The 21819-nt window shown below is 42.2% G+C and overlaps 1 protein-coding gene and 1 long non-coding RNA gene across 4 annotated transcripts in view; one reads left to right on the top strand and one right to left on the bottom strand.

Annotated features, from left to right (window-relative positions):
- LOC121232532 overlaps window positions 1-1348 on the bottom strand; it is a 16814-nt gene extending 15466 nt beyond the window's left edge. For both annotated transcript variants that reach the window (XR_005931147.1, XR_005931146.1), the window contains exon 1: window positions 1334-1348. This is a non-coding gene — a long non-coding RNA (uncharacterized LOC121232532). The remainder of the gene's footprint in view (window positions 1-1333) is intronic.
- PCBD2 (pterin-4 alpha-carbinolamine dehydratase 2) overlaps window positions 1-21766 on the top strand; it is a 24057-nt gene extending 2291 nt beyond the window's left edge. For both annotated transcript variants that reach the window (XM_029997579.2, XM_029997580.2), the window contains 3 exons: window positions 295-426; window positions 18199-18279; window positions 19788-21766. In XM_029997579.2, coding sequence (XP_029853439.1) covers window positions 295-426; window positions 18199-18279; window positions 19788-19883 — 309 coding nt within the window. In that variant the 3' untranslated portion in view covers window positions 19884-21766. The remainder of the gene's footprint in view (window positions 1-294; window positions 427-18198; window positions 18280-19787) is intronic.
- Window positions 21767-21819: the final 53 nt, after the last annotated feature.

Raw genomic sequence — 21819 nt, 5'->3', positions numbered from 1 at the left:
GGATGGGTACAGGTATGCTGATGTCTCTATTCATTCCTGTGAAAGAGCCTGTTGCTTTTCACTAGTGTTTACAAAAGCGTTTAGCTGAACTCAATTGACCAAACAGAAATGGTGTTTCTTGGCTGTTCTAAGTTAAACTGGTCTATGAAATTATAAACAGTAAGAAACTGTACAGTGAATTTTCCACCTCCTTACCTTTCTACAATACATAACAACAATTTCGTCGTGTGGTTTTCTTATTGTTGTACAAAAGAGAACGTCAGCCTCATTCATGTCATTTTTTTTCCTCAATAGTCTTCGCAGTCTCGCTGGTTGACGGCAGAGGAGAGGAACCAAGTTTTACTTGATCTCAAAGCTTCAGGCTGGTCTGAGTTAGGCGAAAGAGATGCCATCTACAAGGAGTTCAATTTCAAAAATTTTAATCAGGTAATTATTGTTATATACCACTTTTAATATAAAGGAAATGTAACTGCTTTAATTTCCATATGGTCCTGATGGGAAAATATTTCTATTCAGAAAGTTGGGAGTATCCTTGTGGGGCCAAACCCTCTTGGGTTTGCCTCGACGGATTGCTCTCTGATTCTGATCTCATTAGGTGGAGTAAATTAATTCTGTTTTGTAGTTGTTAAGTAAATTTGTTCTAATATTACGATTTCTTGATTATAATATTAGGGTCAAGCTCAGGGTTGGTACTGTGGGATTAGACAAATAAGATTTGATCCTGATTTTTTTATTTTTTTTTTCATTACTAGCACTTGTAAATGAATGCTGGAACCAGTGGACAGTGGGGTTAATTTTTGCCAGGGAAAAACTTAGAAAAATCACAGTGAGCTAGATAAACAACAGTTTGTAACACTGGCTCTTTTTTTGCTGTTTGAGACAGTAGTTGTCATGGTAAGGAAAGCCCAGGCAGTAGAGGGAAGGTGGGTGAGGTGGGCGAAAGCAAGAGAGAAAACAACTGCAGAAAAATCCAGCTCAGGAGCAGGACAGTGCTGGTCCAGGGAGCACGTCCGGAGCCCCGAGTACATTTTTTCCTGGATTGCACTTCAAACCTGAACGTTAATACAGAACCAATAGAACCGTATCAGATAATTCAGAGGGCAGCGAAGGAGGGAAGCCCATGAGAGGGGGCTCACATGAAACCTTGCTGAGATGTGCAGGCAGCTCAGAGCTGGAGCAACCAGGAGAGACCAGCACATTTGACACCGATGGGGTAGAAGTAACCCTTGGAAGAGTTGAGATTTCCAGCCTTTGTGCTTCAAATATTCATGAAACGGCATCTCTGCCAGGGCATGGTCAAAGTCTTTGTTGGTTCAGCACAACTAGAAATGACTTTTTTTTCCCCCCAAAGTTAATTTAAAAGTGGTTTTGCATACTGTAAATAAATAAGTCAATTTGATCAGATTGACTTAGGCAGTGTGCCAACAGACAGGGTAAGAGACAAATCAGTGTGCTGCATCAGCAGATACCTAGAAAATCCATTGCTTTGGCAAAAATTTACAAAGTTTTGGGTTTTTTGACTGTGTAGATTTATCTTACAACATAGGTAGATATCCATATGTCTTCTTAATTTGGAGATTGATGAAGTACATACCAGTATAGGAAGTTGAGTATATTTAAATATGCTCATTAGTAAATGGTGAAGTATACATTTATACTTCTAGTACATGTCATCTTAGAAAGGGTACTCAAAAAAAATTGCCACTTGAATTGTTTCGGAGATATCGGTACAGTCTCCTTCATTTTTGGTTGCCCTTCATGGATGTCGGGTAAGGCAGAAACGAGAGCAGAGGCTGGGAATTGGCTTCAAAACTCAACTTTCTGCACCCAGCCAGGAGAACAAGCTGGCCAGATGGGTCCTCTGTGCAGCTCTGGTTGGATCAAGGTTATATGCGAATATCTGAAGGCAGAATTTCACCTGCTGATTTGTAGGAAGCAGCTGCAGTGTCCCCGTTTGCAGTTGTGGAGAGCAGAAGCTGTTTCTGTTATCGTAGTCCAGGAAAGGGCTCAACATGCAGATCCCGAGGGGTTGTTTAGAGCTGGTATTACAGAGCAAGTATTTCCCTTTTGATAAGTTGAAGCTGAAAGTAAATTAAAATTATGCATGTATCCTTATTGATGCTTATGTTTATAATAACTGTAAGTAAATATTGTGTGTATTACGACCTAGGGAACAAATGACAAAAGCGGAGCTTTATACCTGCATTGTACTTTGCGAGAATTTAGTCCTGCAGTGAAAAGAAATGAACTTGTAGGTACAACTTCTTTCATTTCACGTAATAAACATTCTGTTTACGTTATTTAAAGTGCAAGTATTTAGTAAAAGTCAAAGGACTGAGAAGTATCATTTCCTTGGTGATCTTCCTGCTGCCCTTTTACAGATGGTGTAAAATCAGGTGTGTTAAAAAAAAAAAACAAAAGAGTAGTTGAGCTGACATGAAAGGTATTTCAGATTTATGTTTTGCAGATGATATTGGTATGATTAATGTATTCATTGCTTTTTTTATTGCTTCTCGCAGATAATGTTCATGATGCATGGAAAATTCTGTGGCTTTAAAATCTATGCCAGGTTTACAAAGTCTCTGTATGTCAACAGATGTTAAGAATATAAACACAACTTTTATAGTAAAGTCGTGCAAATGTGTAGACATGAGCTTGGTTTATGTATATTATTTTCAGCATGAGAATGAAATGAAACTTCTGTGAAACAAGAGTTATTTAGATTCCTGAAGCTTTCAGGCCGAGATTAGCTCGGTTAAAAGTGATCAGCAATGGGCTGCCTTTGTAAGGCTGACAAGCTAATGACACTTCTGGCTTATGGAATTAGTTTGTAACCCAGAACTTGAAAGCACTGGTGCTGTTTGTTAGTCTGAAAACACATTTTCATGCAAATGGGCTTTGGAGGTACAATTCTCTGAAACAAGCTGGCAGCCTGGGGTCCCAGCTGGAAGCCCTTTGTTAGTTATGCTGCTGTGGGTGCCCACCATGGACCAGTCCTGGTGGACTGGATGGGGCAGCGTTGGTGCTGGGTACTGGGTGGTTGCTGCTCTGTGTTCCCATTGCCTTTAGTGTGAGATAGGCTCTTGCTGGCTGGGTGTTCTGAGTCTTGTATAAAATATAAAATACACCAATGGTGGAGGAAAAAATGCAAACGCAACTCAACCGTAAAGGAGGGCGCCTTGTCTAGAAGAGCTGTGCTGATCGCTCCAATGCATCCATTCCTTCTTATGCCTTGCAACTGCCGCATGTTATCACCGCTGTTGAACAGCAGGTAGGCAGCGATGAGTTAAAATCGGAGTCTTTTACCTCCAGGACCCTCACTTGGGTGCGCTCGCTCAGCAGCCCCCTGGTTGAGTCGCTTTTCCCGAGGAGCAGAAACCTCTAGCTGTGAATCTTGGAGAACGGCTGGGCTCGGACCACTCCATGGCAAGTCTCGAGCCCTGCCACGCGTCTGGGTGCTGGTGAGCCTCTGTAAACCTCACAGCCACATCGGGGAGCTTATTCGGGGCCTCTTTCCCTGTCTGCAGGGAAGAGAAGATCAGCTAGTGAGGCTTTCAGGCCACTGTGTAGTATCAGGAAGGCACACTGTTCTCTGTTCATGTCTTTGGGCTACGGAAACAAAATGTTTCTCTTCTAGCTGTGGAGTAAGCCCTCTGCTTCCAGTCTGCCCCAGCAAAATTCAGAATTGGGATAGGAAGTTAATTTATGCCTCCAGACCATGCCGGTAACTTCTCCCAATTATCATTCTGCAAACTTAGAAAAGAAGCTGCAGAAATGTTGGGACTAATGCTAAAAGTTGGTCATCGAGGGAGGGAAGGGTTGCTGAGGACCTTGATGTCCTGGCCTGTATCTCAGGAATTTCCTGGGATTTTCTCGGCACTTCAGGTCAGTGCACCTCGTGAGGGGTGATCCTGCAAAGGGGACAGACCTGGCTTCAAAATCTGAATTTCCTCCAGATTCGTCTCGAGCCCGGTCCCAGGCTGGGCAGGCGGCTGTGAACGGCTCTGGATATGGGGTGCTGAGCGCTCTGTTTGGGTCCCTTACCCAGCTGCTCATTTCCACCAAATTTGCAGGAACATCTTAACTCTGAGACTTCCATGTCCCTTGTCAAAGTTGGTTGGATTTGACCAGAGGGTTTAAGGGGCAACTGCCTGTGTGATTGCATTTCCTTAGGTAATCACGCAAAGGCAGAGGATGCAGTTAGGAAATTACAAAGGTGGGCGTGTTTGCTGATGGTCAGGTTCAGCATTTACAGCTGCTTTCTTTTATAGGGTAAGTTTTTAATTAAGGTTGTTTTTTTAAAAAAAATGTCCTGTAGGAAGTCTCCATAAGACCTCTAATGTCATTTTAAAAAATGACAGGAAATCAAATGCTCTAAGAGTTTTAAAAGTTATTTTAAATACATTTTGTGTTTTGGGGCTACAGGACACAGGTGAAAGATGAGCCTGAGTGGAGGGGACAGTAAGGAAACGCTTTGGAGGACGGTGTGCAGCGAGAGTAGAAGCACATGGGTTTCGTTGCAGTTGGGGAGTCTTGGTTTTTTGAGAACTTATTTAAAGATGTGCAAAAACTCTAGAACTATTAAATAAATGATTATTCTCACTTTGCATTTCCTTTCCAGATTTGCTCTTGCTTGAAATCCAGGGGAAAAAAAAAATCAGACCATGTTACAGAAGATGCCTTTTTTTCCCCCTCATTGAAATACCAATTATTTTCCTTTAGCTGCAGGGAGACATGCTCAGATGTGCTCCTTTAAATTGATCATCCTTGTTGTAATATCACAATTACACATCCAAACGAATTTGGTAGGATACACAACGAATAATCTTCATTTGTTTTGATGGTGGCACTTGGTGCCAATCCCTGTAATGTAATCTGTGTCTGTACTTCCTTTTTCTGGTCCCGGCATGTTGCTGTGTCTTCCGCGTTGATCAAAGATTGGAAAATTTGTTTTTATATATGTAGGCAGTGTATTTCATTGCTGCTTTATGTGCTTAATCTTTTGCCTGTTTGGCTGAAATACGTCCACGCCTTTTACGTATTGAAAACATAATATCCTTTAACCTACAATCTGCAGAGTTAAAATGAATTTTATGTTAAATATTCGATTGCGGACCACATCTCCAGCTTTTTATATGCCACAGCGGTCTTGTGTTTTTTTTCTTCTCCATTGTCTGATAGTGAGGTCATTTTCAGTCCTCTGAGAAATTTTATTCCCAGCCAGATGCGGGCCATATATTAAAAGTAGCACCTGTGGCTAATATCACAGCAGCTTACCATAAATTTACATGGTAACTAGGATTATATCTGTCAAGACTGTTAAAAAATGTCTAGATTTAATTTGATTTCCAGTATTGAAGGAGCTCTCCAACATTTTGCTTCATAACTATATTTTAAAAGTTAAAATCACTCCATTGTTAAGTTTTATAGCACTCCCAGTGCCCATTAAGTTGATTTGTTAAATGGGGGTCAGAATAAAGCAAGTTGGCTACAGGAGGATCGGAAACCAACCCATTTGTGACAAATTTAGTCCTCGCGTGTGAATCTTCTCAGAGCCCGGGCACTGATTGGATTCAGGTGCAGCTTATGTCAGTTGTGTTTAACCTCAAAGCCTGAGCAGCCTCAGCCTCTGACTGTCACTTGTGCTAATCAAAAGACGAACCTGTTTTCATTCGTTTGGGGGGGAATTGCTATTTTCAATGTAGGATCGGTCTGCTTGCTCCCTCTGCTATAGTTTTGCACTAGATTGCCTGTCGCATGAAAATAAATTATTTTTTTTTATCCGCCTAGGTAGGTGCTGGTTTTCATATAGTCTTTCCGAAACTGCTTCGTTTTCCATTATCCTTTGAGTCCTCTCCCATATGCTATGATTTGTGCACCTGCAAAGTTATGAAAGTATTTCTTTTGGTAGTTATGTTGTTCACTAACTTCCCTGCGTTTATGAATACAATAACCGATTTACAATAAATCAGAATTATTTATGAGTGGATTTACAGAGTTGAGAAAATCTTTGTATCTGAAAATAATGAATTTCTGGCGTATCTGCCTGTTGACATTTTCCTTTATTAGAAACTGATAGTGAAGTTTTCAGGACTGGCAGAGGTTAACCTGCAGGCTGAAACGGAGCGAATGAACTGGCTCAAGTGTCTCAGAGTGGGGCACAATAAAAATATATGATTCCTGGATGGTCACACCTTCCTTGAGTTTATTCTTGTTATTGACCAAGTAAATAACACTCTCGTCTTGAGTCAGCGGATTGGGGGGGTCAAGGCGCAGCTGTGGGACCTGGACATGGTCCACCTGCCTGCACCGCTGCCTGGCCCTGCCCGTGGAAGGCAGGGAGCTCCAGGTCTGGGTGAAATGAAAGAAGTTCTGGGGAGATGGTTCGTTTGAAAGCTTACGAGTCTCCTTCCCTGGCCTTGGAGGAGGAGATGACACTGGTGCCCTGGTCAGTGTGTCCTGTGTCCAGTGATGCTTCCAGTTAACTGGCAGCCAGCGCTGGGGAATTCTGCAAAGCTAGGATGTTCGTAGTGGTGGAAATATGTAATTGGGTTGCATCTAGGCAGAAATTAAATCCTCGGTGCTGGGAGTTGGGAAATAAAGGATTTATTTTCGTCTCATGGCCATCATGGCTGGCAGGGTACAAAACCATATGTAAAGTCAGCCTGTGGTCCAGAATATTTTCAGACGAGTGTTTTGCACTTGGCAACATTTTTCTGTTTTAAATAGAGTTGCCTTAGTGCATCAGCAGCCTCTTACGTCTTTTAAAGCCCTTCACAATTAGCCTTTCCTTATATGTGTGGGAACCGTCATTTTGACCTTCGGTCCCTTCATTAAAACTTCACGGTTGTAACGCACATGAGAAATTCACGCCTGATAAAAGTCAGGCAGGTGATGAGCAGGGATTGCTCCTCTTCGTACTGCGGGGTATCTCGTCTCCTCTTTGGCCAGGGTCTGTGTGTACAGATCCCATTGCCCTCGCGTCCCATCTACTTGTGGCAAGTCACAGTACCCCTGGCACTGTTATAATGTCATCGTGGCTGTACCACCAGTATCAGGCTGCCAGGATTATTTAAAATGTCACGACATGAATCATATTTAAATAAAATTAATCCTGTTTAAGTTGAAGACTCAGAGTGGGCGTGTGTCCTTCATCTCCTCCATCGTGCAAGATGTTCCATCCCAGGTGTTGTAGAAGTTGCATCAGTTTAATTTGTCTTGTGACTTAACTGTAATTAGGGATGCTCATTTTCTTGATGAGCTAAGTCATATTTCTCCCTAGAATAAACCATTATTTTATTGTTTATAATTATCGGGGGCGGTGGCATTTCTAATTGATGAGTTTTCGCCACCGAGTAGACCTGTTGTATCTCCATTTAAGCAGGCCACTGCTTAAATCTGCCCGGCTGACCTTTGGGCTGCTCTCCAGTTGGCTCTAATACAAATGCTTTCCTTAAAAGATGGATTTATTATCACTCAAGTAAAAATTATTACAGCATTTGCCTTATGCTTGTTTCATGCATTGATCTGAAAGTGCAAAAGAAATTATTTGTCAAAATGCCTTTTGGATTTCACAAGCTGTCTTGTAGATTTGGAGTAGAAGAAATGTTTCTCCTTTTTTTCAGCTGCACAAATTGATTGTTCACTCTGTTTGAATTAAACAGAACAAACGTTATATCAGCCATGCGGGCAGGGCTGCCATACATTCGTACTGAAAGAGAGCAAATGTGAGCAGGCCAGCTTGATTTTAACTACAGTTTGGGCTTTTTCCTTGTTAGAACACCCCTGGAAAATGAATGGAAAATTCAATGGTTTTGAATTCAGTTGGACACCTTCGTTTGGGAAAATGCAAGTAAGACTGATGCTGCCTTTTCTGAAGAAGATGGTCACTCAGAATAATTTTTTTACCTTTTCAGTTAAGGAAACCTGGTGTCTTGCAACTTTCTATGCATTAAAACTTATTTTTATTGGGGTGCTAGAAAAGATGCTGATTAAATGCAAAGAACACATCTTTCTGTCTTCATTGTTTAGCCTTTTGCATCCCCTTGCTTTTGGAATAATGCCCAACTGCATTTTCAAACCATAAATTGCCTTTTACACCAGCAGCTCTCACTTTCTCATACTCCCATGAAGGAGAGACGCTTTGGGATATTATTCTCTGCAGTTGCAATTAAAAGTGGACTCTGGCTGGCAGAATAAACTAAAATAAAACTACAACGCCCCTATTTAAAAATTAACCATTACTCACCAAAAGCACATCAAACCCACTTAGCGGACATCCGTTAATCCCGCGGTGAGCTGTTTCAGGCTTTAATGCACACTGTTTTACACGTTAAGGGTTTTGAAGTCGCGGGCCAGCGCTGACCTTTCGCATCTGCTCCTCTCGCAGTAGGAATCTCCGCTCGCCGCTCCCCGTCAGGGCGGATTAACGTGACAAAGTGCAGCGCTTCTGCTGGCTGCAATTTCGGGTTTTGATCAGAATTATTTCTTTCACAAACAATCACGTTTGGCTAAAACGTTACATCTGCTCTGAAAAGCCACTGGCAGGGCCGCAGTTTATCAGGGTGAGGGGAGTGTAATTTTTTTTATTCCTCTTTTATAAAGCTGAAAGCCCACTTCACATAGGTTTTTGGGGGGAGAGCTTCCCTTCTTCCTCCTCCCCTTGCCCTTCCTTTAATTTTGTTGGGCTGAGATGAAAAGTTGCTTTGGACAAACATAAAGCTGGCTGTGATGTCTTGGAGGGGTTTGGTGGGGAATGCGCTGATGAGTGGGGAGCCCCGTGCTGAGGCAGCACCACACCTTTGTGTTTATTTATTGCTAAGGGTGCTTTGTAGGAAAGTATTTTTTATTCCCAGGATCAGAGGGGAAAGTCCTGATTTCATGGTCTAGTGTGATTTTTCTCATGCTGTCATGAGAATAACAGTAGGCAGTTAAATACATGTCTATGTATGACCAAGGTGTCCCTGGTTGGGAGAATCTTTATTCCATTATACAGTGGGTGGGTGCTTGTACCAAGCAAAAATACAAAAAACCCATGGAACCTCTCAAAATATTGCACATTGGATGTACTCTGCCACTTCCAGGCATGTGCTTGGAGCACACGGAGGGGTCTGAAGACAGTTGAAAATGTTAAGTGTAGGTTGTCTATCTAAATTGTTGGCAGTTAAGTGAGCCTCATTCTTAATAATGTAACTTAATGTAGCTGCCTTTATCCATTTTTCCGTGACCTGCTCCAGCCATTCTTCCAAATACCAGAGGCTGGAGGTGAAGCACAGGTCTGGGTGACCTACAGATCACGTAGGGAGCAGTGGGCATGGCAAACCAGGCAAGGTGCCCATCTGCTCGGAGGTTGAAGGATGCCCCGAAGAGAAACATGTTGTCTGGGAAGATGCTTGCTCTCTCCTACTCTTCTTTTTTTCAAAGGATCTGTCACTTCTAGACTTGAAGTGTCTGTCTCTGCAAAATAATATTTGAATTTTATAGTGCAGTATGAATTGGAAGCCTGCCAGTGCTGGCCTGGGTAAGTCTCCTGCTGAGTTCACTGCCCCCATGTATCATCTACTCTCTTCCACTATAAGAGGCATCCAAACATGAAGACCCATTCAGCAGCTCGGTTGAGTGAAATGATTCCCTGGCTGGATCTGCAGTAGATGTTCCTTAGTTTGCTTTATTTCACGGCTTTAGGTCTTTTTAGATTCTGACTTGTCCAAGAGGGTGATTGGAAGACCTCTCCAAATTCCTCGCACCTCCATCGTGATTTCTCTGTCACATGTTTGAATTGTTGACCTTGTCTTTAAAAAAACCAAACCAAAACAAAAAAGCTGACAGTGTAGTGGGTAGGAGGATAGTGGAAGATGAAATGGTCATGAGACCAGCCACTTCTTCTCTTAATCCATCATAAAGCAATGCCTTTCTTATCACTCTTTGATGTTTTCTTAGGATCATAAATGACAGAGATTTAGAGGATTATCAGAGGCAGGATAGGATTGCCTGTGGATACTCAGCAGAGAAGATCTTGGATATTAAGCTGGTAGTAAGTGTAATCTTGGCCAAAAGACCAAGGAGAATTTTGTCTGAGCGCTCCTAATGTTATCAACAGCATGTACGGCACATGAACTTCATTTTCATGTCTACAGAATGAAATCATTCCTTTGCATACGAATAAAAAGAAACACTGGGGAGAATTCTAGCATATTGTTCTGCTATAGCCAGATCAGTTCCATCCAAAACGTGGTGCGATGGGATAATGAACTTCTCTGTTCCTCTACACTGTACCTGAGCTCTAGAAAAGTCAGAGGATTTGAGCACCTTTTTTGAAATAGAGCATTCACTGAAATTAATTCTTATTTGGTCTGTTTTACAATAGCTTCATGGCATGGGCTGGCACCGTGCGATCGAGGACAGTTCATTGCCCGAGCGGCAGCATCCTCGTGCAGCACGAAGCGCGTCGGTGAGCAGAGCGCCTTAGCAGAGGGTTCAGGTGCCTGGGTTCAAAAGGTTGGAACTGGGGACTAACTGCACCTTGTTACTAGTTTATTTTTATAGTGGTTTGTGTGATGGCTTTATTACAGTACAGCCAGGGGTTTGATTTGCTGGGCCAAACATTTACTTTAACAAGTAAAATTATCATTGTTCCTTCAGTTGCGCAGCCAAGAGAGTTTATTATTTTAAGTGACTGATTGCTTTAGCAGGTGCTCAGTTAATGGGGGCTTCGCTGTATTATTTAATGTTTTTAGGTAGGGTGCAAAAAGCTCATTTAAAAAAGTCATGTGTCTTGAAATAGCTATTTTATTTGGTGTAAACCTCCTAAGTGCAACCTTTATGTTCAATTTTTGTGCTTTTCCACAAAGCACACAGAAATGGCTTGGGAGGTGGAGAGCCACATTTAGCTGACTACATGGCTGGAGGATTTCTTCCATGTTCCAGTTCAGTCCTAAAACCTGGGATTATTTTCCTTCTTTTTCTCAAAAATGTAATTTAGAGATCTACATTTTTAAATAATACAATAATATTTATGACTCTATGGGCTAAGAAACTGGAACTGGGAAAAAAAAAGAAAAAAAACCCCCACATTTGTTTTGAATATTTCTATATGAAGTGATATATCACAAATACCATGCGACCTTGTTCCAGGTTTGGTTGGGATTTAGGATGTCTGCTTATTTTGCAGTAGTCTTTATGGGCAACTACAATTATTTTTATCTACCTATAAGCAAATGAATGTATTTTGTAATATGGTTGTATTGACCCAGTGGAGTCTAGGCTTGAAACTTTTATCACTCCCAGAAAGAAGTTTTTATGCTGCCTTAAGATATCTCCATGTTCTCTCACTTCTACTGCATCAAGTCTATAAATCTTTTTGGTGGAATAGGTGATTAATTTTGGTGTGAAGTCTGTTCATTGAATCACCGAGAATATTATCTGCTTTCTGTTCATGAAATCCAGGTGCAATCACTTACTGTAATAAAAATGAGAATAGGAAAAATGATCCTCAGCACCGAGGCTGCTGGAAAAGTCAAGATGTGGTAAGGAAGAAGGTAATAGATGTAACATTTTGTATCATATTATCACCAATAACAGAAAAACAGGTCTAAATTCAGCAGTTATGAAAATCCTGATATAAACAGGCTTAGAAAAGATGAAGTTGAGGTTTGTTGTGCAGATTGCACGCGAGGGTATTTCCACACTTAGCAAGCACGAGGGAAAGAGGAAAGCAAAGCAAGGAGAAGGCTTTAAGAGCAGGTCAGCACTCTCTACCTTCCTCTTAGTCCCTTTTCTTGCATTGATTGTGTCCCTTGGCCTTAGCAGAAAATTTGTATTTATTTTTTGGACCAGTTGAATCTCAGATGGGGCAAATTACGCTTGCACCTGCTTTCTGACAAAGTGATGTCATAGCTTAGGTCACTGCTGAGCTTGGAAGATGAAGCTTTTGACTCAGACCTCTTTTGGAGAGCTGCATCTCGAGCATCATCAGGACCGTGTCGCGTCTAGTGCTGCACCTGGTCTAGATTGTGCTGAGCGAGCGTAAACTTCCCTCCGCCGCGAGCAGCTTGGGCTTTTCCTGGGACAGCATTCCTGAAATTGCCTTCTGTCATCTCCTGCGGCTCTTGACATTGTACCGGTACCTGTGTGAGAAACGTCCCCGCTGAGGAAAGGCCATGCCTCCGAGCTCCGCTTCTCTTTGCTTCCATTTATTCTTCATGTTCTTCAAATGGGTAAATCATATGACAATAAACAGAAATACCCTCAATGAAGAGAGAAGGGGAAACTGTTGTTTATCTGGTCAGGTGGTTTAGATTAGCAGTGATGCTGGTCTGTATTATGTTACTTTAAATCATAGTGTCCCAACAGGACATAAATTATGAAGATTGTTACAGTATGTTTCATCCAATGTAAGATCAACAAATTGGAATAATTTTTTTAATAGGAAAATCAGTGCTTTGGCAGGGTTATTGTTGAAGAATTTAATTTAACTTGAGCTTTGCTTGCATTATTTCTTAATATATAAAAACTATTTGCATAATGTATGAAGTATAAACATTTTTAGAATCAAAGGCAAGAATGCCTTTTCCAAGATTACATAGAGTGGCAAACTACTTAGAATAGATCAGTGTTTGTGCTTTTGCTGTCAAAAATGTTTGATATAGAGCTGGCGAGCTAGTTTCTTCACCGACATAATTGTAAACAAGTGTTGGGAGACAGAAACAGCGTGCTTTGTAGAACGTGGTGTAAAGGTTTTCACATACGCCGCTGCAGATCTAACATGGAGTGCAGTGTTTACAGCTACAACATGAATATAAATAGGTAACTTTTTTTAGAGCACAAAGCAGCATTTCACTTTTGTATAAATGATGTGTGCAGATAAGTATGGGGGATGTGAGCAGTCGGCTCTGGATTTTAAAAGAATATTGTAAACACAGAAAAGCATACACAATTAAGTTGGAAATTGTAGTTGTGGGTTTTTTTACAGTTTCACATTTTGTTACGAAGACAGAAATGGCACCTCAGTACATGCCGGTATGTCTGTAGTATTCTTCTTCCACCCTTTCCCTTTATTAGTGTCCTTCAGAGTTAGGAGTACTGTTTTCCACAATCCCAGGCGATGCTTGGGGAATGGAAAGGTTGGCTGCATTCACAATACTTTGCTGCTCAAGCTATTAAAGAGGAGAAAAACAAATGTCTAGCAGTGGTTTGTAAGGTGTTATTCACCTTCAGACCCTGCTGGCTGCCCATGCCTGGATGGGGTGGGATGGAGGGAGTAGGGAAACACTGGCACATCCATGACTTGCACTCTCACCGGAGGGATGGGGATGCAAATAACCTGAGTTTAGCTCTTTTTTGGGGCATGATTTAGTTGCATTCTTAAGGAGTGCCCTGCTGTTCTTGGAATGATATTAAAAAGGGGGAAGAGCGATGGGAAGGTGTTCCCCTGATTTATGTCGTGGATGAATCCAGACAGGGCCAGAAGAAAAAGAAGAAAGGAGGAAAATATCTTAATGCCACGTGGATCCAGTGTCCCTGGGGATGGTTCAGGCAGGCTGATGATGCCAGCAGGGAAGAATCCCAAAATGGGCACATGGTTTTGAGAGTGAATACGTGTCCTCTTGTGCTGCCATTTCCTTCCTAAATGCTAGCTGGATTCCTCCCTTTTTGTGTTTTAACCATGTTGTCACTTTCAGATGAAGAGTGTGGCCTTGTGAGATGATTTTTGCATATTTGTAAGGTAAAAGTCTTTCTTAATGGAGTAAATAGAATTAAAATAAAACAAACGCTGCATTTTTCTTAAGAGCATAACAGAAAATGTCATGAGATTAAGTTAAACCCTTGTGACTAGCTAAACATAACTTACAAGAGCTCGACATTAAAGAGCTTTTTCCATTTATCTGCTGGCCTGTAGCTCACTGTTAGGTAGTAACGTCAGCTGGATATGTGAAAGCTCCTGCAGTTTGGAAGTGAACCTTAATGATTGGAGTTTATTGTTGTTACAAGTGTCAAACTGCAAAGGAGAACACGTGCTGTATACTGGGTATTTTTCACTCGGGTGAATGGAAAGCAAATGTGTGAGGCTTAGTCATCTCTTGCCTTGTATGCCAATGTCACTATAACTTGTTTTATTTATTCATTTCCCACTGATAAATGATACAGATGCAGCCTGGGTGGGTGGGGAAGGGAAGACAGGTAGCCCTCGCACTGCAGAAGGTCAAGGTTAATGCTACCTCCAGCATTATAATGACAGATGGGAGGCAGAAACCTTAATGTACTTGTGATTAGCATATGGTTTCCTTGGCTGAGTGTCCGGAGGATTTAAGAAGCCCGGGTATGCTCTTCATAGTGTACGCATTTTAAAACAAACAAATAAAAAGTGTGTATGGTTATATTGTTGAGCCTTTCAGCTGTTTTTCTTGAATATCTCCACTTTTGAGTCAAGTACTGTCAGCTGCTTTGTTCTGGAGATGCACTGGGGTAATCCATCACTGGGGACTCGCGGGTGGGTGATGTATTAGCACGACATATCGACCTGTGTTCCTTTGATGTATAACTCATCAAGATAATGTTGGCAAGCATTGTACAAAAACAGCATGTTTAAAAAGTATTAAGATGAATTGATTCCTTGCTTAAGAAGTGTGAAAGGAAGAATAATAGCAGATTAGCTCCGGGATCCTGTGGTTCTCCCAGAGCCGTGCAGCGTTGTGTGGTGCAGAGGGGCGGATGGAATTTCATCTTTCCTCCCACTTCTGACAGCAAAGTGTCTGGCCCTGGTTTTCCCATTCTCAGGCAACAAAAGTCGCATTAAGTCTTATTTTGTGATAGCATATGTTGTCACTTTCAAAAGCAATTTGGCCAGTCCCAAAACATGATGTGATAGCTGAATTTTTTAAAGTTTTGTGGTTTGTTTTTTTTACTTTATTAGGTTAACTTGTTCTTCTAAGAGTAGCCCTGATTTTTATCTCATGGAGACGTACTATGGCTGCTAGTATTTAAAAAACGTTTTAGAAGTGATGTTACAACTGAAACACCATGAGTTTTTAGTTCCTTCTGTTGTGATCTTAAAAGACAGGGAGGGAGAGATGTACTGGCACACCCAAGGCATCTCCTTGTCTCTGCAGGATTGCTTCACTCATTACTTCTTCTATTGCTCTTCGTGGTTTGTTACAGGGACTCTGCAGTCCGCCATCACTTGGGTGACACGATGTACTTATTTGAGTAACCTCTATGTCTGGATGTTATTTTAGCCCAAATGTCCTAAAAGGATTAGGTTGAGAATGTCTGCATAATGCCCTTTACTGACATATCAGAATACTTTATAATATTTAATACATCAAAGCCTCTTTTAATAATTCTTTATGGCTTCTAGAAAACACACAAATCCTTTCTTTCTCCTCTGTTTTTATTTTTGAAGGAAAAAATCTGAAAAAGTTCTCATTAGTGGCCAAGGGGCTGCAGATCTCTGTTATTAATATAGTGGAAGTCAAGACTGTGTTGGGTCTTAACGTTGTGAGTAAAGTACATGTCCCACTTTCATCAAGAAATGTGTGATGGTCTGATAAACTCTGCTCACCAATGCAGTCTTGACAATGATCTTGTACTGCAGACTGCATAATAATTTTCATTATTTTTAATTAAAGTTGAAGAAGTGCAGACTCCTGCTCAAATTAAGGTTGGTTGTGTTGCCGGAATGTGGTAATTACTTTAATTGATCACAAGATAGTTTCCTTGATCACCAATTAGACCAAATTACCGATCAAGTTTCAAGACGTGAAGAAATGTCCAAACTGATTTTATGTAATAATGTTTTCATATCTAATCAAACCTAAATATCTTTTCCTTCCAGAGCCAATTGTATTTTCCCAAAGAAAGGTTACGGCTCTACAAATATAAAGGTGATTCATAAACAATAGCGTTCCAATTCATTTAATTAGCAAAGGAAGTATTTAGGACCTTAATGGAGATTGCGTTGGTGAAATTGCTCGGTAGAACCGTAGCTCATTTTCTTAGTGGGAGATGCTTTTTGTGTATAACTAAAATAAACTAAAATGCAAGAGGTAAGTTGCTTTGGATAACGTGCAATGAGGGAGAACGTCTCTGAGCAGAGCAGGGCATGCACGACGGCGGGCATGCCTCGTGGGTGTGCGTGCTTCGTCCTGCGCTGTAACACCCGATTGCTCTGGCTGGGACAGTCGTGGTCAGCTGGAGCAACGAGCAGCAGGACCTGTCCTGGGGAGGGTCCTCTGCGCCAGAATTAATTCCTTTTCATGACTCGGACAGCCCCAAGTTGAGGTCTCTTCGGGAAGATGAACAGTTCTAAGACCAATGTCCATTTTATCCAGCTGGAGACTTTTTACTGTCTGCAGGGGAAGAGGCAGAGCGTTGGCGTGGTGGTTGACTGATGGGGACAATTTGGTGGTCCAGCGATTGGAGAGGATTTGTCGTCACAAAGCATGAAGGAAGGTCTGCAGAGCAGATTAATGTAGCAGACTCATTTGCTTGTGTAGTTTGCTCTGTCTGCCTTCCGTTGGAGCGATGGTTATTGTCACACAATCAATGAATTGTGTTTGCGTAGTGTAACCTGTGTACATACATAGGTAGATGAGTTCCTGGGATGGACAGACAGACACTGGTAGACCATACATGAACCTGGTAGGGCTTTTCATAAATTTAATCTATTTTTTTCCCTTGCTGTTTGTGCAAAGGCAATTGAGTTGGAGGTGCATTGCTGTTTTAAACTTTTGGGGACATTTCTGTGTACAGATTGCGGTGTTGGAAATAGCATTCCTATTAAGCCCATGGACACTTTAAAAAGATTTAAATCAAATATCATTCACCACTATTAATGCAGAAGTTTTCCAAATCATTGCTAACATCTAATGCACAACTTGCAGCTTTCTGCTTCGAAGGGTGCTGCTGAAACATTTGCAAATTTTTAAAAGTAATTGTTCACTCAAAGTAAAACTAAACCGAGCGAGACCTTCAAGGGAAGTTAGATTTTCCCAAATTTTGGAATGCTCTTGGGTCAAAGAAAAAAGCTTTTTAATTGCTGACAGTTTGGTGATTTCCAAATGACAAACCTCATTGGAATGATTTTCTCTGATTATAACGTTTGCATTCATTTGACTGGCAAAGCAACTAACAAAGTCATACTTCATCCAGGCACCAATTCTTATTTTACCTAAAGGTTTTTGTAATTTGTGAGAGGAAAAAAGACTTGAAACTATTATCAACCATTATATGTTATTCATTGACCACATGTTTGTTTGAAATGGCCGTCTCTTGGTGGAATGCGGGCTATGTACATTCTCTTCCATAAATTAGCACTAAAAAACTACCTAAATCAGGTAGGGTTTTGTTGAGCTTGTTGTATTATAATATGAACCAGACTATAACGTGGATGTTACTTTAGCTTTGCATGTTGTTAATTCAGGTCCTGAACCCCGATGGATGGAGCTCGGTATGAACAAAGCCCGCTGACTTAGAGGCGTCCTGCTCACGCACTGAGGCCCTTCGGGCCCCGCTGCGTAATTGCATTCTTGATTTACATGGACATTCTAATTTTCTTTATAATGCAGTGATTTGCTCCTAAGTATTTTGGCAAGGGCCTGCTATTATTTTCTTCTTGAGCCTGTGATAAAACCTGCATCCTGGGGGAGCGTGCCGTGCAGAATATAGGGGCAGAGGATTGGGAAACCTATTTTAACTCATTTTAAGGGAAAATATTTTCTCATAAAGCAGAGGGGCAAACCCACCTGCCACCTTTCTCCCCCCGGTAAAATAAATAGCAAAACAGTTACATGAAGGGATGTGTTTCTGGAAGCGGTATCAGTAATAGTGTGGCATGATGCTTAATTAGAAATGGCACATTTCTAAGATGCACTAAGGGATGAGGGGTTTGGGATGGATGTTTAAAATCACTGTTGGATGCCAAAGGTAAAATCATTGCTCTCACGCAATGGCTTTGAATCCTGGAGTAAGTAACATTGAGCAGAGCGATTTACTGGGGTCTGAAGGTGCTGATTTCAGCAGCCTCAGGAAATGCGTCGGCAGCATGAGAAGGTGAAACACTCCTTCAACACACACAAACCCGAGGTGCAGCAGTCTGGAGCATCTCTAGGAGTCCTTGAGATTTTGGAGTGAATCTTGCAGATCCGCTGCTAGTGCTGGTAGGTGGAGGACTGTTTTCCTCTTTCTTCTTTCTCTCCTTAGGCTTTCGGATTTATGACACGTGTTGCTCTACAAGCAGAGAAGATGAATCACCACCCAGAATGGTTTAATGTCTACAGCAAGGTAACGTGTTCATCAGCCCTAGTTACAGTCATGGCACATTAAGGAGACCCAACCACTGGCCCATTCTCTCTGCCTTTTTTTTTTGTAGCTTATATACAAGGAGGAGGCAGGGGAATGGAAAGAGGTTGTGTCTTCATAATGAGATTTGAGATTCTAAGGACATACTGAGATATTTGTAGCAGTGACATGGCCCCAGGAATCAAGCTCTTTGCAATTGTTTGCTACCAGCTGCATGGTTTGGACCTGTCCCTTCACCTCTCTGCCTGACATCTAAAAATAAAATAGAAGCCTTTAAACTCCTGTTTGGCCAACCTGAATAAATGACTGTTTTGAAACTACTGAACACTCACCAACTTTCATTCTTTTCTGTGCAACAAGTTGGGAGCCCAGCGGTGTAGGGTAGCAGACCGCCAATGCATAGGTACCTAAATGGGAGCCTGGCAGTCTCAATTTAAGTCTGATTTTTTAAAAATTGTAGTCTCCTATGTCTCGACATAGCAGCTTATAAAATTTGTTTATAATATTACCTAACTGATGGTGGTCTCGTATTTACAAGGGTTACAACCCTTGAATGAAAGGTTCTGTGTGAAGGGGGAAATTATTGCTCTCCCTTTATTTTTATTTTCTAATGCTTCTCATTGCATTGTATTGAGTTGTTTGTTTTAGCATTTGGTGAATATATGGCAATCCTGCTAAAAATATACTAAAAGGAGATGTGGACAAGCAGCCTGCAGCTGGGAACCGCCACCCCCAGAGCAGGACATCCCCACCTCTCCCCCCTAACAGAGGCATCCCAGCACAGGCTCCCCCTCATCAGCGCTTTAGGTCACCCTGTTTAAGGGGACATTAAATGATCGCCAGACAAAGTCCTGATCACCTACTCTACATGATTTTCTTGGCTTTCCAGAATATTCCGAATTTATCTTTTTTTTTCCTCTTCTCTCTTCCCAAAATCTCAGTCAAAGGCGAGACAAAGTAATGCCCAACTTGTCATCTGGCTTAGTCTAAACAAACCCGTGCAGGCAGCTGCGTCATAGCAAAATGCACCAGTCCGTTTGTTTTTCTTTTTGAAATTAATCTGCAACAAGCTTAACAATTTTTTCACCTTCAGGGTGCTGTTTTTTAACAAAATGCGTGAGCCCCTGACTCGGCTGTTGGCAGCTTGGTCACTGGCTCAGGTTCTTCATGAAACCGATCCATGGAATTTAAACGTAAAGAATGAGTTATTTAATCAGACACCTCTTCTTGGACGAAACCCAAGAATGCAAAACCTGTTTTATTCTGCGAAGGGGCTCACTCTGGTTAGACCTCAGGCTCTGTTAAGCCTCCTCACCCACAACGTCTTCTGCTTCACATGGGCAGTGAGCGTCCAGCTCGCTGCTTGCCAGGAGCATCGTGTAAAACCAGTTCACTACAAGGGCACGCAGTGTTCCTGATGAATTGCTGCTCAGCCTACGTCGCAGAGATCAAAATGGCTTTGTAACCCCCTTTCTTTTCCTTCTTGACAGGTTCAGATAACTCTGATTTCCCACGACTGTGGTGGACTGACTAAGAGAGATGTGAAGCTGGCTCAGTTTATTGACAAAGCTGCTGCCTCAGTGTAACCAATATGTAAAACGCTTTAATACAGTGTCCACTAATATTTTGTATTTTAATGTTATCCCTCATTCCTTGTAACCCTGATTTCACAAAACCCCTGAGACAAGATATAGCGTAAAAAGAGTGACTTAGCTTTGTTGGCCTTTAAGACCTTAGTCTTGAGACCCCTCTGGATGCCTGTGCTTGTCCTTTGCCATCACTGTCTCTGCGTGAGGATGCAGCAGATAAACCAGCAACAAATAAGTTTTGAACAATGCTCTTCTAGAAACTAAAACAAGCTGGAATGAAAGCTGGAGCCCACCCGCACATGTCGGTGTTCCCCAAGCCCATGGGAGCTGAGGCTGGTGGCAGCTGCCACGGGAGCCTGCCCCGTGCTGGGCCGCTTCCCTCCTATAGATTTGTACATCTGTACACCTCTGCTCTTCAAACAGCGTTAAGAACAGCCAGGCTGGGTCGGTCCCCTCTGCCTTGGTGCCTGCATCTCGGCCAGTGACCAGTGGCAAGTGCAAGAAATGCTGGTGGGAGCAGTGCAAGCTGCTGCTGTTGTTTCCTTGGGAGTTGCAGCTCAATTAGCAGTTACAGCTTTGCATTTCAGTGATTATTCTGTGCTTGTCTAGTGGCTCGTTGAACCCATCTGCCCTTTTGGCACCCACAACCTAGCAGCTCTATCCAGCAAAAGTGTTGCTGCGTGCTTGAGAACGGTTCCCCGTCTGAGATGCAGGACTGGATCCTGCCGTTGCTGAAAACTTCAGCTCTGGTCCAGCGAATACAAAAAAAAACCCCAGTGAGCTCCCAGCACTCACATCATTAAACAAAGCATGTGCTTAAGTGCTCGGCTGGGCTGGGTCAGTGCTCAGCACCTTGCAGGATTGAGCCATTATTTGTGTTGTAACGCTCCCGTACCTGCCGGATCGGGGGGGGTAGCTTGGCCGGGCGCCCAAAGCACCGGCCAGAGCTGCCGGCGGTGAAGGAAGCGGCATTAGCAGGATTCTTGCTAAGCTGGGCTCGGCTGAAGCTATGCTCACCTTTTTTTTTCTGTAGCTACAATTACTCATTGCGAACATTGTTCCAAGAGCTGCAGATCCCACTGACGAGGTTTGAAATAATTTCTTCCGTGGTTTCAGAGTCTTTGTTTTTATCCTGTGATCCTCACCGAGACAGATTTCCACTGCCGGCAGGGAGATTTCAACCTGCTTAAGGCTTGTAGGAGGGCCTCTCGCTCTGCAATCCCGCTGCCGAGTGTCCCCAACGTGCACCGTCATGCCCTGCAAGCAGCTCTGGGTGCGGAGATTGACACCTCCGAAATGCCTGAGTGCATTGCTCGAATGACACTGGCGGCATAGCTACCAGCTACCGAGAAGTGAGATACGTACTGAGCGCCAAAATCCATCTCGGATGTATATGTGAGGTGTGTGGTCTCTCAGATATTTGGGATGCAAAATGCCACTAGCTGCCATGCAAGTATTCACATCGATAAAATAAGAAAGGTATTTTTTGTTAATCCTTAGCAAGTGCACTGTCATGTGCTAATTGGTCGCAGGAAACAAGATAAGATGTTGGGGTTTATTGTCGGTAACAGTACTTGGAATATCAAGTTAATATGTAAAAAGACCCAAATTCAGACTATGTGCTCAAATGTTCTTTGCTTACAAGTGCCTTTCCCCAGCGAAGCGGTGGATTTCCCTGATACGGTTTGAAAATGGTCACTGTTGTGAGGCATGAATAAAACTAAAACAAACAACCAGGCTGTGATGTCTCCTGTTACTGGTGGGGAAATGAAATGAGCTTCACCCAAAGTTTTGACAATGTCTCTAATGAACTGTGAAAACACTGTTGTTAGAAATTGATATATCATGCATGCACTTTGAATAAAACCAATAAAATCAAATTCCTCCTTTGTAGGTTGTTTCTTTATTATTGTACATATGTGACAAAGCTGTT

This window comes from Aquila chrysaetos, chromosome 22, assembly GCF_900496995.4.
Source record: "Aquila chrysaetos chrysaetos chromosome 22, bAquChr1.4, whole genome shotgun sequence".
NCBI lineage: Eukaryota > Metazoa > Chordata > Aves > Accipitriformes > Accipitridae > Aquila > Aquila chrysaetos.
This window is presented reverse-complemented; position numbering and strand designations above follow the sequence as displayed.